Here is a 16094-nt window from a genome sequence, read left to right as displayed (position 1 = left end):
CCAGTGTACACTAGAGAGAGTAACAGAGTGTACACTAGAGAGAGAGAGCAGTGTACACTAGAGAGAGTAAGAGCAGAGTGTACACTAGATCAAGCCAGAGTGTACACTAGAGAGAGAAGCACATAGAGTGTACACTAGAGAGAGAGCAGTGTACACTAGAGAGAGAGAGAGCAGAGTGTACACTAGAGAGAGAGTAGACAGTGTACACTAGAGAGAAGAGCAGAGTGTACACTAGAGAGAGTAACAGAGTGTACACTAGAGAAGAGCAGAGTGTACACTAGAGTAGAGTAAGAGTGTACACTAGAGCCCCAGTGTGTACACTAGAGTAGAGAAGAGCAGTGTCACTAGAGAGAAGAGCAGAGTGTACACTCCTCAGTAGAGAACAGTGTACACTAGAGAGAAGAGGCAGAGTGTACACTAGAGAGAGAGAACAGTGTACACTAGAGAGAAGAGCAGAGTGTACACTAGAGAGAGAGAGAGTACACTAGAGAGAGAGTAACTCAGTAGAGAGTGTACACTAGATCAAGCCCCAGTACAGAGTGTACACTAGAGAGAGAGAGAACAGTGTACACTCAAGAGAGAGAGTGTACACTAGAGAGAGTGTACAGTAGAGAAGAGTGTACACTAGATCAGAGTGTACACTAGAGAGTAGAGTAACAGTTCAGAGAGAGTGTACACTAGAGAACTCCTCAGAGCACAGAGTGTACACTAGTAGAGTAACAGAGTGTACATCAGAGAGAGAGAGCAGAGTGTACACTAGAGAGAGAGAGAGCAGAGTGTACACTAGAGAGAGAGAGAGAGTGTACACTAGAGAGAAACTGACTATAACAGGTGTCCCTGGGTCAGCATTTAGAGGTCAGGGGTCAAAGGTGTGAAAGGAAGAGCGGAAGTCCCTCTCCCAGTTCCTGTCCTTCTCCTCCCTCCTGCTCTCCTCCTTCATCCCCCTCCTCCCCCTCTCCCCCCGACCCTCCTTCCCCGTCCGTCTGACTGCCTGCGGGTCTTTGGGTTGGAAGTGTGTGACCTTGGGTCGGGGTGTGGGTCCATCATCCCAGGCCTCTACTGTCCCTCTTCAGGAACAGTCCAACCCCTGTTTGTGACCCTCCCCAGTAGAGTAACAGCCCCCTCAGGGGTCCACCCAGAGCGCAGCATCATCTGGTAGGCGGGGTGGAGGGGGAGGCCCCAGTAGTGGGGAGGGGGCAGGGGCGGGAGAGAGAGAATAGGTGGAGGGTGGAGGAGAGGTGTGTCTCCGGAGGAGAGGACAGTGGACACTGCAGACTGGACACCACTGGGTCTGATTCTGGGTGGACTGGTTCTGATGGGTCTGGACTGCTGGTACCGCTGGGGGAGTAACTGGGGGGAGGGAGAGAGAGCCCCAGGGTGGGTGGGGGGTAGAGGGAGGAGAAAAAGAGTATCTCCTTGACAACAAACCTTCAATCACAGGTCTTATTTCTACACTAGGACAGGGGTAGGAGAGCCTCAGCAGGACGGTGTTCCAACCATGCACCACACCTGATCAGGTCAGGGATTGTCTATATTCACCACACCTGACCACCTGACCAGGTCAGGGATTGTCTATATTCACCACACCTGACCAGGTCAGGGATTGTCTATATTCACCACACCTGACCAGGTCAGGATTGTCTATATTCACCACACCTGACCACCTGACCAGGGATAGTCTATATTCACCACACCTGACCACCTGACCAGGTCAGGGATTGTCTATATTCACCAACCTGACCACCTGATCAGGTCAGGGAACAGTTGTCTATATTCACCAGTGACCACCTGACCAGGTCAGGGTTGTCTATATTCATCACACCTGACCAGGTCAGGGATTGTCTAATTCACCCCCACCTGACCACCTGATCAGGTCAGGGATTGTCTATATTCACCAGCCTGACCACCTGACCAGGTCAGGGATAACTATATTCACCATGACCACCTGACCAGGTCAGGGATTGTCTATATTCACCACACCTGACCAGGTCAGGGATTGTCTATATTCACCCCACCTGACCACCTGATCAGGGATAGTCTATATTCACCACACCTGACCACCTGATCAGGTCAGGGATTGTCTATATTCACCACACCTGACCACCTGATCAGGGATAACTATATTCACCATCACCCCAGTGACCACCTGACCAGGTCAGGGATTGTCTATATTCACCACACCTGACCACCTGATCAGGTCAGGGATTCATCTATATTCACCACACCTGACCACCTGACCAGGTCAGGGATTGTCTATATTCATCACACCTGACCAGGTCAGGGATTGTCTATATTCACCATCAAGACCACCTGACCAGGTCAGGGATTGTCTATATTCATCACACCTGACCAGGTCAGGGATTGTCTATATTCACCACACCTGACCAGGTCAGGGATTGTCTATATTCACCACACTGACCACCTGACCAGGTCAGGGATTGTCTATATTCATCACACCTGACCAGGTCAGGGACAGTCTATATTCACCACACCTGACCACCTGACCAGGTCAGGGATTGTCTATATTCACCACACCTGACCACCTGACCAGGTCAGGGATTGTCTATATTCACCACACCTGACCACCTGACCAGGTCAGGGATTGTCTATATTCACCACACCTGACCACCTGACCAGGTCAGGGATTGTCTATATTCACCACACTGACCACCTGACCAGGTCAGTTGTCTATATTCATCACACCTGACCAGGTCAGGGATTGTCTATATTCACCACACCTGACCACCTGACCAGGTCAGGGATTGTCTATATTCACCAACCTGACCACCTGACCAGGTCAGGGATTGTCTATATTCACCACACCTGACCACCTGACCAGGTCAGGGATTGTCTATATTCATCACACCTGACCAGGTCAGGGATTGTCTATATTCACCACACCTGACCACCTGATCAGGTCAGGGATTGTCTATATTCACCAACCTGACCACCTGACCAGGTCAGGGATCGTCTATATTCACCACACCTGACCACCTGACCAGGTCAGGGATTGTCTATATTCACCACACCTGACCAGGTCAGGGATTGTCTATATTCACCACACCTGACCACCTGATCAGGGATAGTCTATATTCACCACACCTGACCACCTGATCAGGTCAGGGATTGTCTATATTCACCACACCTGACCACCTGATCAGGGATAGTCTATATTCACCACACCTGACCACCTGACCAGGTCAGGGATTGTCTATATTCACCACACCTGACCACCTGATCAGGTCAGGGATTGTCTATATTCACCACACCTGACCACCTGACCAGGTCAGGGATTGTCTATATTCATCACACCTGACCAGGTCAGGGATTGTCTATATTCACCACACCTGACCACCTGACCAGGTCAGGGATTGTCTATATTCATCACACCTGACCAGGTCAGGGATTGTCTATATTCACCACACCTGACCAGGTCAGGGATTGTCTATATTCACCACACCTGACCACCTGACCAGGTCAGGGATTGTCTATATTCATCACACCTGACCAGGTCAGGGATTGTCTATATTCACCACACCTGACCACCTGACCAGGTCAGGGATTGTCTATATTCACCACACCTGACCACCTGACCAGGTCAGGGATTGTCTATATTCACCACACCTGACCACCTGACCAGGTCAGGGATTGTCTATATTCACCACACCTGACCACCTGACCAGGTCAGGGATTGTCTATATTCACCACACCTGACCACCTGACCAGGTCAGGGATTGTCTATATTCATCACACCTGACCAGGTCAGGGATTGTCTATATTCACCACACCTGACCACCTGACCAGGTCAGGGATTGTCTATATTCACCACACCTGACCACCTGACCAGGGATTGTCTATATTCACCACACCTGACCACCTGACCAGGTCAGGGATTATCTATATTCACCACACCTGACCACCTGACCAGGTCAGGGATTGTCTATATTCACCAACCTGACCACCTGATCAGGTCAGGGATTGTCTATATTCACCACACCTGACCACCTGACCAGGTCAGGGATTGTCTATATTCACCACACCTGACCAGGTCAGGGATTGTCTATATTCACCACACCTGACCAGGTCAGGGATTGTCTATATTCACCACACCTGACCACCTGACCAGGTCAGGGATTGTCTATATTCATCACACCTGACCAGGTCAGGGATTGTCTATATTCACCACACCTGACCAGGTCAGGGATTGTCTATATTCACCACACCTGACCACCTGACCAGGTCAGGGATTGTCTATATTCATCACACCTGACCAGGTCAGGGATTGTCTATATTCACCACACCTGACCACCTGACCAGGTCAGGGATTGTCTATATTCACCAACCTGACCACCTGACCAGGTCAGGGATCGTCTATATTCACCACACCTGACCACCTGACCAGGTCAGGGATCGTCTATATTCACCACACCTGACCACCTGACCAGGTCAGGGATTGTCTATATTCACCACACCTGACCAGGTCAGGGATTGTCTATATTCATCACACCTGACCACCTGACCAGGTCAGGGATTGTCTATATTCACCACACCTGACCACCTGACCAGGTCAGGGATTGTCTATATTCACCACACCTGACCAGGTCAGGGATTGTCTATATTCACCAACCTGACCACCTGACCAGGTCAGGGATTGTCTATATTCACCACACCTGACCACCTGATCAGGTCAGGGATTGTCTATATTCACCACACCTGACCAGGTCAGGGATTGTCTATATTCACCACACCTGACCAGGTCAGGGATTGTCTATATTCACCACACCTGACCAGGTCAGGGATTGTCTATATTCACCACACCTGACCACCTGATCAGGTCAGGGATTGTCTATATTCACCACACCTGACCAGGACAGGGATTGTCTATATTCACCACAACTGACCAGGTCAGGGATTGTCTATATTCACCACACCTGACCACCTGATCAGGTCAGGGATTGTCTATATTCACCACACCTGACCAGGTCAGGGATTGTCTATATTCACCACACCTGACCAGGTCAGGGATTGTCTATATTCACCACACCTGACCACCTGACCAGGTCAGGGATTGTCTATATTCACCACACCTGACCACCTGACCAGGTCAGGGATTGTCTATATTCACCACACCTGACCACCTGACCAGGTCAGGGATTGTCTATATTCACCACACCTGACCACCTGACCAGGTCAGGGATTGTCTATATTCACCACACCTGACCAGGTCAGGGATTGTCTATATTCACCACACCTGACCAGGTCAGGGATTGTCTATATTCACCACACCTGACCAGGTCAGGGATTGTCTATATTCACCACACCTGACCAGGTCAGGGATTGTCTATATTCACCACACCTGATCAGGTCAGGGATTGTCTATATTCACCACACCTGACCACCTGACCAGGTCAGGGATTGTCTATATTCACCACACCTGACCACCTGACCAGGTCAGGGATTGTCTATATTCACCACACCTGACCAGGTCAGGGATTGTCTATATTCACCACACCTGACCACCTGATCAGGTCAGGGATTGTCTATATTCACCACACCTGACCAGGTCAGGGATTGTCTATATTCACCACACCTGATCAGGTCAGGGATTGTTTATATTCACCACACCTGACCACCTGACCAGGTCAGGGATTGTCTATATTCACCACACCTGACCAGGTCAGGGATTGTCTATATTCACCACACCTGACCACCTGACCAGGTCAGGGATTGTCTATATTCACCACACCTGACCACCTGACCAGGTCAGGGATTGTCTATATTCACCACACTTGACCAGGTCAGGGATTGTCTATATTCACCACACCTGACCAGGTCAGGGATTGTCTATATTCACTCTCTCCTGACCATGGTTGTGTTGACCCCTCTGTCTCCCAGGCAGTCACTAACCTGTGGTCCTGCCTCTCTCTCCTGTAATGGTTGTGTTGACCTCTCTGTCTCCCAGGCAGTCACTAACCTGTGGTCCTGGTGGTCCTGGGTCTCTCTCCTGTAATGGTTGTGTTGACCCCTCTGTCTCCCAGTCAGTCACTAACCTGTGGTCCTGGTGGTCCTGGGTCTCTCTCCTGTAATGGTTGTGTTGACCCCTCTGTCTCCCAGGCAGTCACTAACCTGTGGTCCTGCCTCTCTCTCCTGTAATGGTTGTGTTGACCTCTCTGTCTCCCAGTCAGTCACTAACCTGTGGTCCTGGTGGTCCTGCCTCTCTCTCCTGTAATGGTTGTGTTGACCCCTCTGTCTCCCAGTCAGTCACTAACCTGTGGTCCTGGTGGTCCTGGGTCTCTCTCCTGTAATGGTTGTGTTGACCCCTCTGTCTCCCAGTCAGTCACTAACCTGTGGTCCTGGTGGTCCTGCCTCTCTCTCCTGTAATGGTTGTGTTGACCCCTCTGTCTCCCAGTCAGTCACTAACCTGTGGTCCTGGTAGTCCTGGGTCTCTCTCCTGTAATGGTTGTGTTGACCCCTCTGTCTCCCGGTCAGTCACTAACCTGTGGTCCTGGGTCTCTCTCCTGTAATGGTTGTGTTGACCCCTCTGTCTCCCAGTCAGTCACTAACCTGTGGTCCTGGTGGTCCTGGGTCTCTCTCCTGTAATGGTTGTGTTGACCCCTCTGTCTCCCAGTCAGTCACTAACCTGTGGTCCTGGTGGTCCTGGGTCTCTCTCCTGTAATGGTTGTGTTGACCCCTCTGTCTCCCAGTCAGTCACTAACCTGTGGTCCTGGTGGTCCTGGGTCTCTCTCCTGTAATGGTTGTGTTGACCCCTCTGTCTCCCAGTCAGTCACTAACCTGTGGTCCTGGTAGTCCTGGGTCTCTCTCCTGTAATGGTTGTGTTGACCTCTCTGTCTCCCAGTCAGTCACTAACCTGTGGTCCTGGTGGTCCTGGGTCTCTCTCCTGTAATGGTTGTGTTGACCCCTCTGTCTCCCAGTCAGTCACTAACCTGTGGTCCTGGTGGTCCTGGGTCTCTCTCCTGTAATGGTTGTGTTGACCCCTCTGTCTCCCAGTCAGTCACTAACCTGTGGTCCTGGTGGTCCTGGGTCTCTCTCCTGTAATGGTTGTGTTGACCTCTCTGTCTCCCAGTCAGTCACTAACCTGTGGTCCTGGGTCTCTCTCCTGTAATGGTTGTGTTGACCCCTCTGTCTCCCAGTCAGTCACTAACCTGTGGTCCTGGTGGTCCTGGGTCTCTCTCCTGTAATGGTTGTGTTGACCCCTCTGTCTCTCAGTCAGTCACTAACCTGTGGTCCTGCCTCTCTCTCCTGTAATGGTTGTGTTGACCCCTCTGTCTCCCAGTCAGTCACTAACCTGTGGTCCTGGGTCTCTCTCCTGTAATGGTTGTGTTGACCCCTCTGTCTCCCAGTCAGTCACTAACCTGTGGTCCTGGTGGTCCTGCCTCTCTCTCCTGTAATGGTTGTGTTGACCCCTCTGTCTCCCAGTCAGTCACTAACCTGTGGTCCTGCCTCTCTCTCTCCTGTAATGGTTGTGTTGACCCCTCTGTCTCCCAGGCCGGTCACAGTCCTCCGGAGACCCGTAGTGGTCCAGTTCCTCTAGGACCCCACTATGCCCCGCCATCCTAGCCAGCTCCCTGGCGTCCCGGCCCTGCGTGTCGACCACGCCCACCCACGCCGCCCCCTGCTGGAGGAGGAGCCTAACGACACCCCGCTGCCCAGCCGCCGCTGCACACATCACACCTGTCCACCACCAGCTGTCCTGGAGAGAGAGAGAGAGAGAGAGAGAGGAGGTTCAGGGAGGGGGCATGACAGGAAGGAGGGAGGGAGGGGCAACAGGAAGGGGAGGTTCAATGGGGGCAACAGGAAGGAGGTTCGAGAGGAGGAGAGAAGAGGAAGGAGGTTCATTGGGGGCAACAGGAAGGAGGAGATGTTCTAGAGAGAGAACAGGAAGGAGGTTCAATGGGGGAGAGAGAAAAGGGAGAGAGGGAGAGGGAGAGAGGGGATGGAGAGAGAGAGAAAGGGAGAGGGAAGGGAGGAGGGGATGGAGAGAGAGAGAAAGGGAGAGAGGGAGAGGGGATGGAGGCAGAGAGGGAGAGGGAGAGAGGGATGGAGAGGAAGGAGGGGATGGGAGGGGATCAGAGGAGAGAGAGACAGGAAGGAGGTTTGAGAGAGGGGCAGAGAGGAAGGAGAGTTCAGGGAGAGGGGGCATAGAGAGGAAGGAGGTTCGTTCTAGAGAGCAACAGGAAGGAGGTTCATTGGGGGCAACAGGAAGGAGGTTTGTTCTAAGGGAGAGAGGGAGAAGGAAGGGGAGGTTCAGGGAGGGGCAACAGGAAGGAGGTTCGAGGGGGGGTGGGAGAGGAGATCAGGAAGGAGGTTCATTGGGGCAACAGGAAGGAGGTTCATTGGGGGCAACAGGAAGGAGGTTGGTTGGGGCAACAGGAAGGAGGTTCAACAGGAAAGCGGTTGATTCGGGGCAACAGGAAGGAGGTTGGTTGGAGGGCACTGGGAAGGAGGTTGGTTCGGGGCACTGGGAAGGAGGTTGGTTCGAGGGCACTGGGAAGGAGGTTGGTTCGAGGGCACTGGGAAGGAGGTTGGTTCGGGGCACTGGGAAGGAGGTTGGTTCAGGAAAGGAGGTTGGTTCGGGGCACTGGGAAGGAGGTTGGGTCGAGGGCACTGGGAAGGAGGTTGGTTCGAGGGCACTGGGAAGGAGGTTGGGTCGCAACAGGAAGGAGGTTCAGGGCACTGGGGGAGGTTGGGTCAAGGGCACTGGGAAGGAGGTTTGTTCGAGGGCACTGGGAAGGAGGTTCAATGGGGGCACTGGGAAGGAGGTTGGGTCGAGGGCACTGGGAAGGAGGTTGGGTCGGGGCACTGGGAAGGAGGTTCATTGGGGCACTGGGAAGGAGATTGGGTCGAGGGCACTGGGAAGGAGGTTGGTTCGAGGGCAACAGGAAGGAGGTTCGTTGGGGGCAACAGGAAGGAGGTTCATTGGGGGCAACAGGAAGGAGGTTCATTGGGGCAACAGGAAGGAGGTTCATTGGGGGCAACAGGAAGGAGGTTTGTTCTAACGCAACAGGAAGGAGGTTGGTTCGAGGGCATGTTATCGTTTTAAAGGGGAAACAGGACTGAAGGCTAAAAGTTTGCGGTAGGTTGTTCCAATCAATGAACTCAAAACCTTGAAACCTGATAATATATTTCCACTTGACTCCACCAGACAATAAACACATCCTAAGAGTTCTGAACATGTCGTCATGGAGATTTTTAAATCGAACCTGTGAAATAGATGCATTTAGAACCATGTATTTGATTATTATTCAAGTTGAATACAAGCTGTGAATTGAGGACTTGACCTACTGGCATCCTGATGTCGTGAGTTTGGCTCCTCCTGATGAGGCAGTTCTGCCTGGGACTTCAAAAGTAATCAGGGTAACAGGTCAAAGAGGGGGAATTCCTCTTGTTCAAATGGTCAGGACACTGAGGTGATTTGATTAAACCTGCCCCAGGTTGAACCGGGGCTATGGTCTAATGGTCAGGACACTGAGGTGATTTGATTAACCTGCCCCAGGTTGAACCGGGGCTATGGTCTAATGGTCAGGACACTGAGGTGATTTGATTAACCTGCCCCAGGTTGAACCGGGGCTATGGTCTAATGGTCAGGACACTGAGGGGATTTGATTAACCTGCCCCAGGTTGAACCGGGGCTATGGTCTAATGGTCAGGACACTGAGGGGATTTGATTAACCTGCCCCAGGTTGAACCGGGGCTATGGTCTAATGGTCAGGACACTGAGGGGATTTGATTAAACTGCCCCAGGGTGAACCGGGGCTATGGCCTGTCGCGTGACTGGGTGAAACCTGTGAGGGAGGTGCGCCCTGCTCAAATAGAACAGTAATCTTTCAAATATATGTAAGACACTTCGAAGACTGCTGAGGAGAGAACGGCTCATAATAATTCCCGGAACGGAGCAAATGGAATGGCATCCAACACATGGAAACCATGGAAACCGTGTGTGTGATGTATTTTCTAGAATTCCCACTGATTCCTCTCCAGCCTTTACCACAAGCCCGTTCTCCCTAATTCAGGAGCCACCAACTTCCTGAGGTAAGAATACTACATTTTCAGGCAAATAAACCATTTTTTAATCAAAAGCCCCACTTCAGCATGTGAAAACACAGCATCCTCTACTCATTAGTCTACATGCATCGCCTAGGTCACTTTTTGTTTTGAGCCATCTTCTCCGTGGGCTTTGAACGGGGCACCTGACTCAAGCCCGGTGATAAAAACTAAAATCACTTTTCCCTCCGCCAACGCGGTCTAGTAATCCATTCTCCTACTTGGTTTCTCCCCGTGGGAGACCCAGGTTCAGATCCCTCCTGTTACCTACTCCCCCGTGGTTCAGATCCCTCCTGTTACCTACTCCCCGTGGTTCAGATCCCTCCTGTTACCTACTCCCCGTGGGAGACCCAGGTTCAGATCCCTCCTGTTACCTACTCCCCGTGGTTCAGATCCCTCCTGTTACCTACTCCCCATGGGAGACCCAGGTTCAGATTCTGTTACCTACCTGGAAGTTGACATCCACCCCCCGGGACAGCAGGCCTCTCACCCCAGACAGGTCTCCTTCCTGGGCACAACGCAGCAGTCTTAGCCCCTCCAGCTCTGTGGTAGTACTGGTGGTGTTAGCCTGCTGCCTGCTAGCCTGTGGGAAAGAATACATGTACTCGAGTTACATTTTGGTCAATCAGCAGATGCTTCACTGGTGCATCTGGAGTGTGCAAAGCTGTCAGAGGCAAAGGGTGGCTACTTTGAAGAAACTCAAACATAAAATATATTTTGATTTGACACTTTTTCGTTTACTACATGATTCCATATGTGTTATTTCATAGTGTTGATGTCTTCAAAAGTATTATACAATGTAGAAAATAGTACAAATTAAGAAAAACCCTGGAATGAGTAGGTGTTGACTGGTACTGTGTGTATGTGATTAAATACTTTATTTTTAAATCATACATGTCATGATCATAGATGATGTAGCTACTAGGCTTTATTTGTTGTGTTTGTGGTACCTGGACGTGCTGCCCTGCTCTTCTCCCCCTGCGGTTCTCTCTCCCCCTCTGCCCCATTCCTCGTCTCTCCTCTCCATCCCCTTCTTCTATGAGGCTTTGATAGAAGCGCCGTGCCTCCTCTCCTCCGAGGGTGCTGGGTTGAGGTCCGGTGGCTGCGCCTGCGTTTCCCGACCACAGCAGCTCTTCTTCTCGGGCGGGGGTGAAGTAGCTTAGAGAGCTCATGTCTGGGACCGGTTGGTCCGCGGCGCTGGAATAGCTAGTTGACCGCTAGACAGACTAGGCGACAGTAACGTTACAGTCACCTAAAACACAGTTGACCAGTCGGATGGTGATTAGATTTATGTAAACGAGGTAATTGACGTTCGTTAATCACTTTTCTGGAGTCTGGAAATGTCGGTGTAAGGTTATTTTTTCTTCATACAGCTAATTAACTACAGTGGCTAACTCAAAGACTCGTCTAATTCCTCCATCATATCGTTACTTTTAGTAAGTAGCTAAGTGTAGTTAGCTAGCCTCAAACAAATATATTATCTGTGCCTCGGCGCTCGGTCGTAAAGGATAATAGCTGGCTGTGACTTATCAACCAGAATTAGCAATGGGCAGCTAGCAAGCTAGCACACTGAATTTAACGTTAGGTACCTAGATATTTAACAAAAAGTTGATATATATATATATAACAAAAAGTGTACTTATATATTTAACAAAACGTTTATTTCTATATATAAAATAAAGAGTTCTCAAATGTAAATAAATGTTTAAAAAAAATACTATCAAAATAGTTAGTTCCCTACCCGAGGTAACGTGCCTCCATCTTTGTTGTTGTTGGTTTGCGACGTCATGTCCACTATTTTCCACGTCACGCGTACAAACGTCACGCGTCTCCACGTCCCCTCCTGCTGAACGGAGTTGGTAACGCAGCAAAAGTCATTTTTGGACACAATATCACATTAATTCAGTCAAACAAAAGTACCAGTCGATATTAAATATTGGTGTTCCACATTTTATTGATATTCAGACCAAAATATGTTGCATTAATCAAATAATTTTTAGACTTAACAAAAAAATATGCACGCAACATGCAAAAATGTCGACGATTTTACTGAGTTACAGTTCATGTAAGGAAATCAGTCAATTTAAATTAATTCATTAGGCCCTAATCTATGGGTTTCACATAGATTAGGGTGGGCATAGGCCCACCCATTGGGGAACCAGGCCCATCCAATCAGAATGAGTTTTTCCCCCCAAAAAGGGCTTTATTATATATAGACAGAAATACTCCTGTTTCATCAGCTGTCTGGGTAGCTGGTCTCAGACGATCCCGCAGGTGAAGAAGCCGTATGTGGAGATCCTGTGCTGGCGTGGTTACACGTGGTCTACGGGTGTGAGGCCGGTTGGATGTAATGGCAAATTCTCTAGAACTGCATCGGAGGAGGCTTAATGGCAGATAAATTAAAATTCCATTCTCTGGCAACAGCTCTGGTGGACATTCCTGCAGAGTCATCATGCCAATTACACGCTCCTTCAAGAAGTTGACACATCTGTGGCATTGTGTTTCGTGACAAAACTGCACATTATAGTGTCCTTTTTATTGTCCCCCCAGCACAAGGTGCACCTGTGTAATGACCGTGATGTTTAATCAGCATCTTGACATGCCACACCTGGATGGATTATTTTAGCAAAGTAGAAATAATCACTAACAGGGATGTAAACAAATTTGTGCACAACATTATAGAGATATTAGCTTTATGTGCCATATGGAACATTTCTGGGATCTTTTATTTCAGCTCATGAAACATGGGACCAACACTTTACATGTTGCGTTTATATTTTTTCTTCAGTGTAAAATCAGCGCCTGTGTTTTCTCTGACATGGTGGAATAACATTGATGGAAACATTCATGAGGCTGTGAATGTTTTTGTATGTTAACAACTTATCAATGTTATCATAACTAAGAGCGTTGTATTTTAGTACAAATCATTCCTTTAAGTACAAGACCTCAGTCTGGTAATAAAGGATGTGGCTGTTGAGCTAGTAGCTAGAGGAAAATATTAATCTTCCTCTGTCCCCCATATATACAGCATCTGTAAGGTCCCTCAGTCTAGTAGTGAATGACTAACCCCTTCCTCTGTCCCCATACATACAGCATCTGTAAGGTCCCTCAGTCTAGTAGTGAATGACTAACCCTTCCTCTGTCCCCATACATACAGCATCTGTAAGGTCCCTCAGTCTAGTAGTGAATGACTAACCCTTCCTCTGTCCCCCATACATACAACATCTGTAAGGTCCCTCAGTCTAGTAGTGAGTGAATGACTAATCCTTCCTCTGTCCCCCATACATACAGCATCTGTAAGGTCCCTCAGTCTAGTAGTGAATGACTAACCCTTCCTCTGTCCCCCCATATACATACAGCATCTGTAAGGTCCCTCAGTCTAGTAGTGAATGACTAACCCCTTCCTCTGTCCCCCATACATACAGCATCTGTAAGGTCCCTCAGTCTAGTAGTGAATGACTAACCCTTCCTCTGTCCCCCATATACATACAGCATCTGTAAGGTCCCTCAGTCTAGTAGTGAATGACTAACCCTTCCTCTGTCCCCCCATATACATACAGCATCTGTAAGGTCCCTCAGTCTAGTAGTGAATGACTAACCCCTTCCTCTGTCCCCCATACATACAGCATCTGTAAGGTCCCTCAGTCTAGTAGTGAATGACTAACCCTTCCTCTGTCCCCCCATATACATACAGCATCTGTAAGGTCCCTCAGTCTAGTAGTGAATGACTAACCCTTCCTCTGTCCCCCCATATACATACAGCATCTGTAAGGTCCCTCAGTCTAGTAGTGAATGACTAACCCTTCCTCTGTCCCCCATACATACAACATCTGTAAGGTCCCTCAGTCTAGTAGTGAATGACTAACCCTTCCTCTGTCCCCCATACATACAGCATCTGTAAGGTCCCTCAGTCTAGTAGTGAATGACTAACCCTTCCTCTGTCCCCCATACATACAGCATCTGTAAGGTCCCTCAGTCTAGTAGTGAATGACTAACCCTTCCTCTGTCCCCCATACATACAGCATCTGTAAGGTCCCTCAGTCTAGTAGTGAATGACTAACCCTTCCTCTGTCCCCCATACATACAGCATCTGTAAGGTCCCTCAGTCTAGTAGTGAATGACTAACCCCTTCCTCTGTCCCCCATACATACAGCATCTGTAAGGTCCCTCAGTCTAGTAGTGAATGACTAACCCTTCCTCTGTCCCCCATACATACAGCATCTGTAAGGTCCCTCAGTCTAGTAGTGAATGACTAACCCTTCCTCTGTCCCCCATACATACAGCATCTGTAAGGTCCCTCAGTCTAGTAGTGAATGACTAACCCTTCCTCTGTCCCCCATACATACAGCATCTGTAAGGTCCCTCAGTCTAGTAGTGAATGACTAACCCTTCCTCTGTCCCCCATACATACAGCATCTGTAAGGTCCCTCAGTCTAGTAGTGAATGACTAACCCTTCCTCTGTCCCCCATACATACAGCATCTGTAAGGTCCCTCAGTCTAGTAGTGAATGACTAATCCTTCCTCTGTCCCCCATACATACAGCATCTGTAAGGTCCCTCAGTCTAGTAGTGATTGACTAATCCTTCCTCTGTCCCCCATACATACAGCATCTGTAAGGACCCTCAGTCTAGTAGTGAATGACTAACCCTTCCTCTGTCCCCTCAGTCTAGTAGTGAATGACTAACCCTTCCTCTGTCCCCCATACATACAGCATCTGTAAGGTCCCTCAGTCTAGTAGTGAATGACTAATCCTTCCTCTGTCCCCCATACATACAGCATCTGTAAGGTCCCTCAGTCTAGTAGTGAATGACTAATCCTTCCTCTGTCCCCATACATACAGCATCTGTAAGGTCCCCCAGTCTAGTAGTGAGTGAATGACTAATCCTTCCTCTGTCCCCCATACATACAGCATCTGTAAGGTCCCTCAGTCTAGTAGTGAATGACTAATCCCTTCCTCTGTCCCCTATACATACAGCATCTGTAAGGTCCGAAAGAAAGACTCGTGATTAAATGACAGAAGAGCTGTACAGAACGACTCATGTGATTAAATGACAGAAGAGCTGTACAGAACGACTCATGTGATTAAATGACAGAAGAGCTGTACAGAACGACTCGTGTGATTAAATTACAGAAGAGCTGTACAGAACCCTCAGTGATTAAATTAGTGAATGAGCTGTACAGAACCCTTCATGTGATTAAATTACAGAAGAGCTGTACAGAACCTCCTGTGGTTAAATTACAGAAGAGCTATACAGACGACTCATGTGGTTAAATTACAGAAGAGCTGTACAGAAAAGACTCATGTGATTAAATTACAGAAGAGCTGTACAGAACGACTCATGTGGTTAAATTACAGAAGAGCTGTACAGAACGACTCGTGATTAAATGACAGAAGAGCTGTACAGAACGACTCGTGTGATTAAATTACAGAAGAGCTGTACAGAACGACTCGTGTGGTTAAATTACAGAAGAGCTATACAGAACGACTCATGTGGTTAAATTACAGAAGAGCTGTACAGAAAAGACTCATGTGATTAAATGACAGAAGAGCTGTACAGAACGACTCGTGTGATTAAATTACAGAAGAGCTGTACAGAACGACTCGTGTGGTTAAATTACAGAAGAGCTGTACAGAACGACTCATGTGATTAAATTACAGAAGAGCTGTACAGAACGACTCGTGTGGTTAAATTACAGAAGAGCTATACAGAACGACTCATGTGGTTAAATTACAGAAGAGCTGTACAGAAAAGACTCATGTGATTAAATTACAGAAGAGCTGTACAGAACGACTCATGTGGTTAAATTACAGAAGAGCTGTACAGAACGACTCGTGATTAAATGACAGAAGAGCTGTACAGAACGACTCGTGATTAAATGACAGAAGAGCTGTACAGAACGACTCGTGTGATTAAATTACAGAAGAGCTGTACAGAACGACTCGTGTGGTTAAATTACAGAAGAGCTATACAGAACGACTCATGTGGTTAAATTACAGAAGAGCTGTACAGAAAAGACTCATGTGATTAAA

At 48.8% G+C, this 16094-nt stretch overlaps 1 protein-coding gene across 1 annotated transcript; it reads right to left on the bottom strand.

Annotated features, from left to right (window-relative positions):
* Positions 1 to 726: 726 nt before the first annotated feature.
* gpank1 (G patch domain and ankyrin repeats 1) lies at positions 727 to 11901 on the bottom strand. The gene is given in 11 exon segments (XM_065002271.1): positions 727 to 1045; positions 1047 to 1087; positions 1090 to 1125; positions 1128 to 1199; positions 1202 to 1261; positions 1264 to 1349; positions 7021 to 7069; positions 7492 to 7711; positions 10511 to 10645; positions 11013 to 11314; positions 11804 to 11901. Coding segments are annotated over 10 exon segments (1110 nt in total). The 5' UTR covers positions 11235 to 11314; positions 11804 to 11901; the 3' UTR covers positions 727 to 856.
* Between the last annotated feature and the right edge of the window lie 4193 nt (positions 11902 to 16094).

This window comes from Oncorhynchus nerka, linkage group LG15 (genome assembly GCF_034236695.1).
Source record: "Oncorhynchus nerka isolate Pitt River linkage group LG15, Oner_Uvic_2.0, whole genome shotgun sequence".
In the NCBI taxonomy this organism is placed as follows: Eukaryota; Metazoa; Chordata; class Actinopteri; order Salmoniformes; family Salmonidae; genus Oncorhynchus; species Oncorhynchus nerka.
Note: the sequence above shows the minus strand (reverse complement) of the source record. Positions and strands in the feature narration are given on the sequence as shown.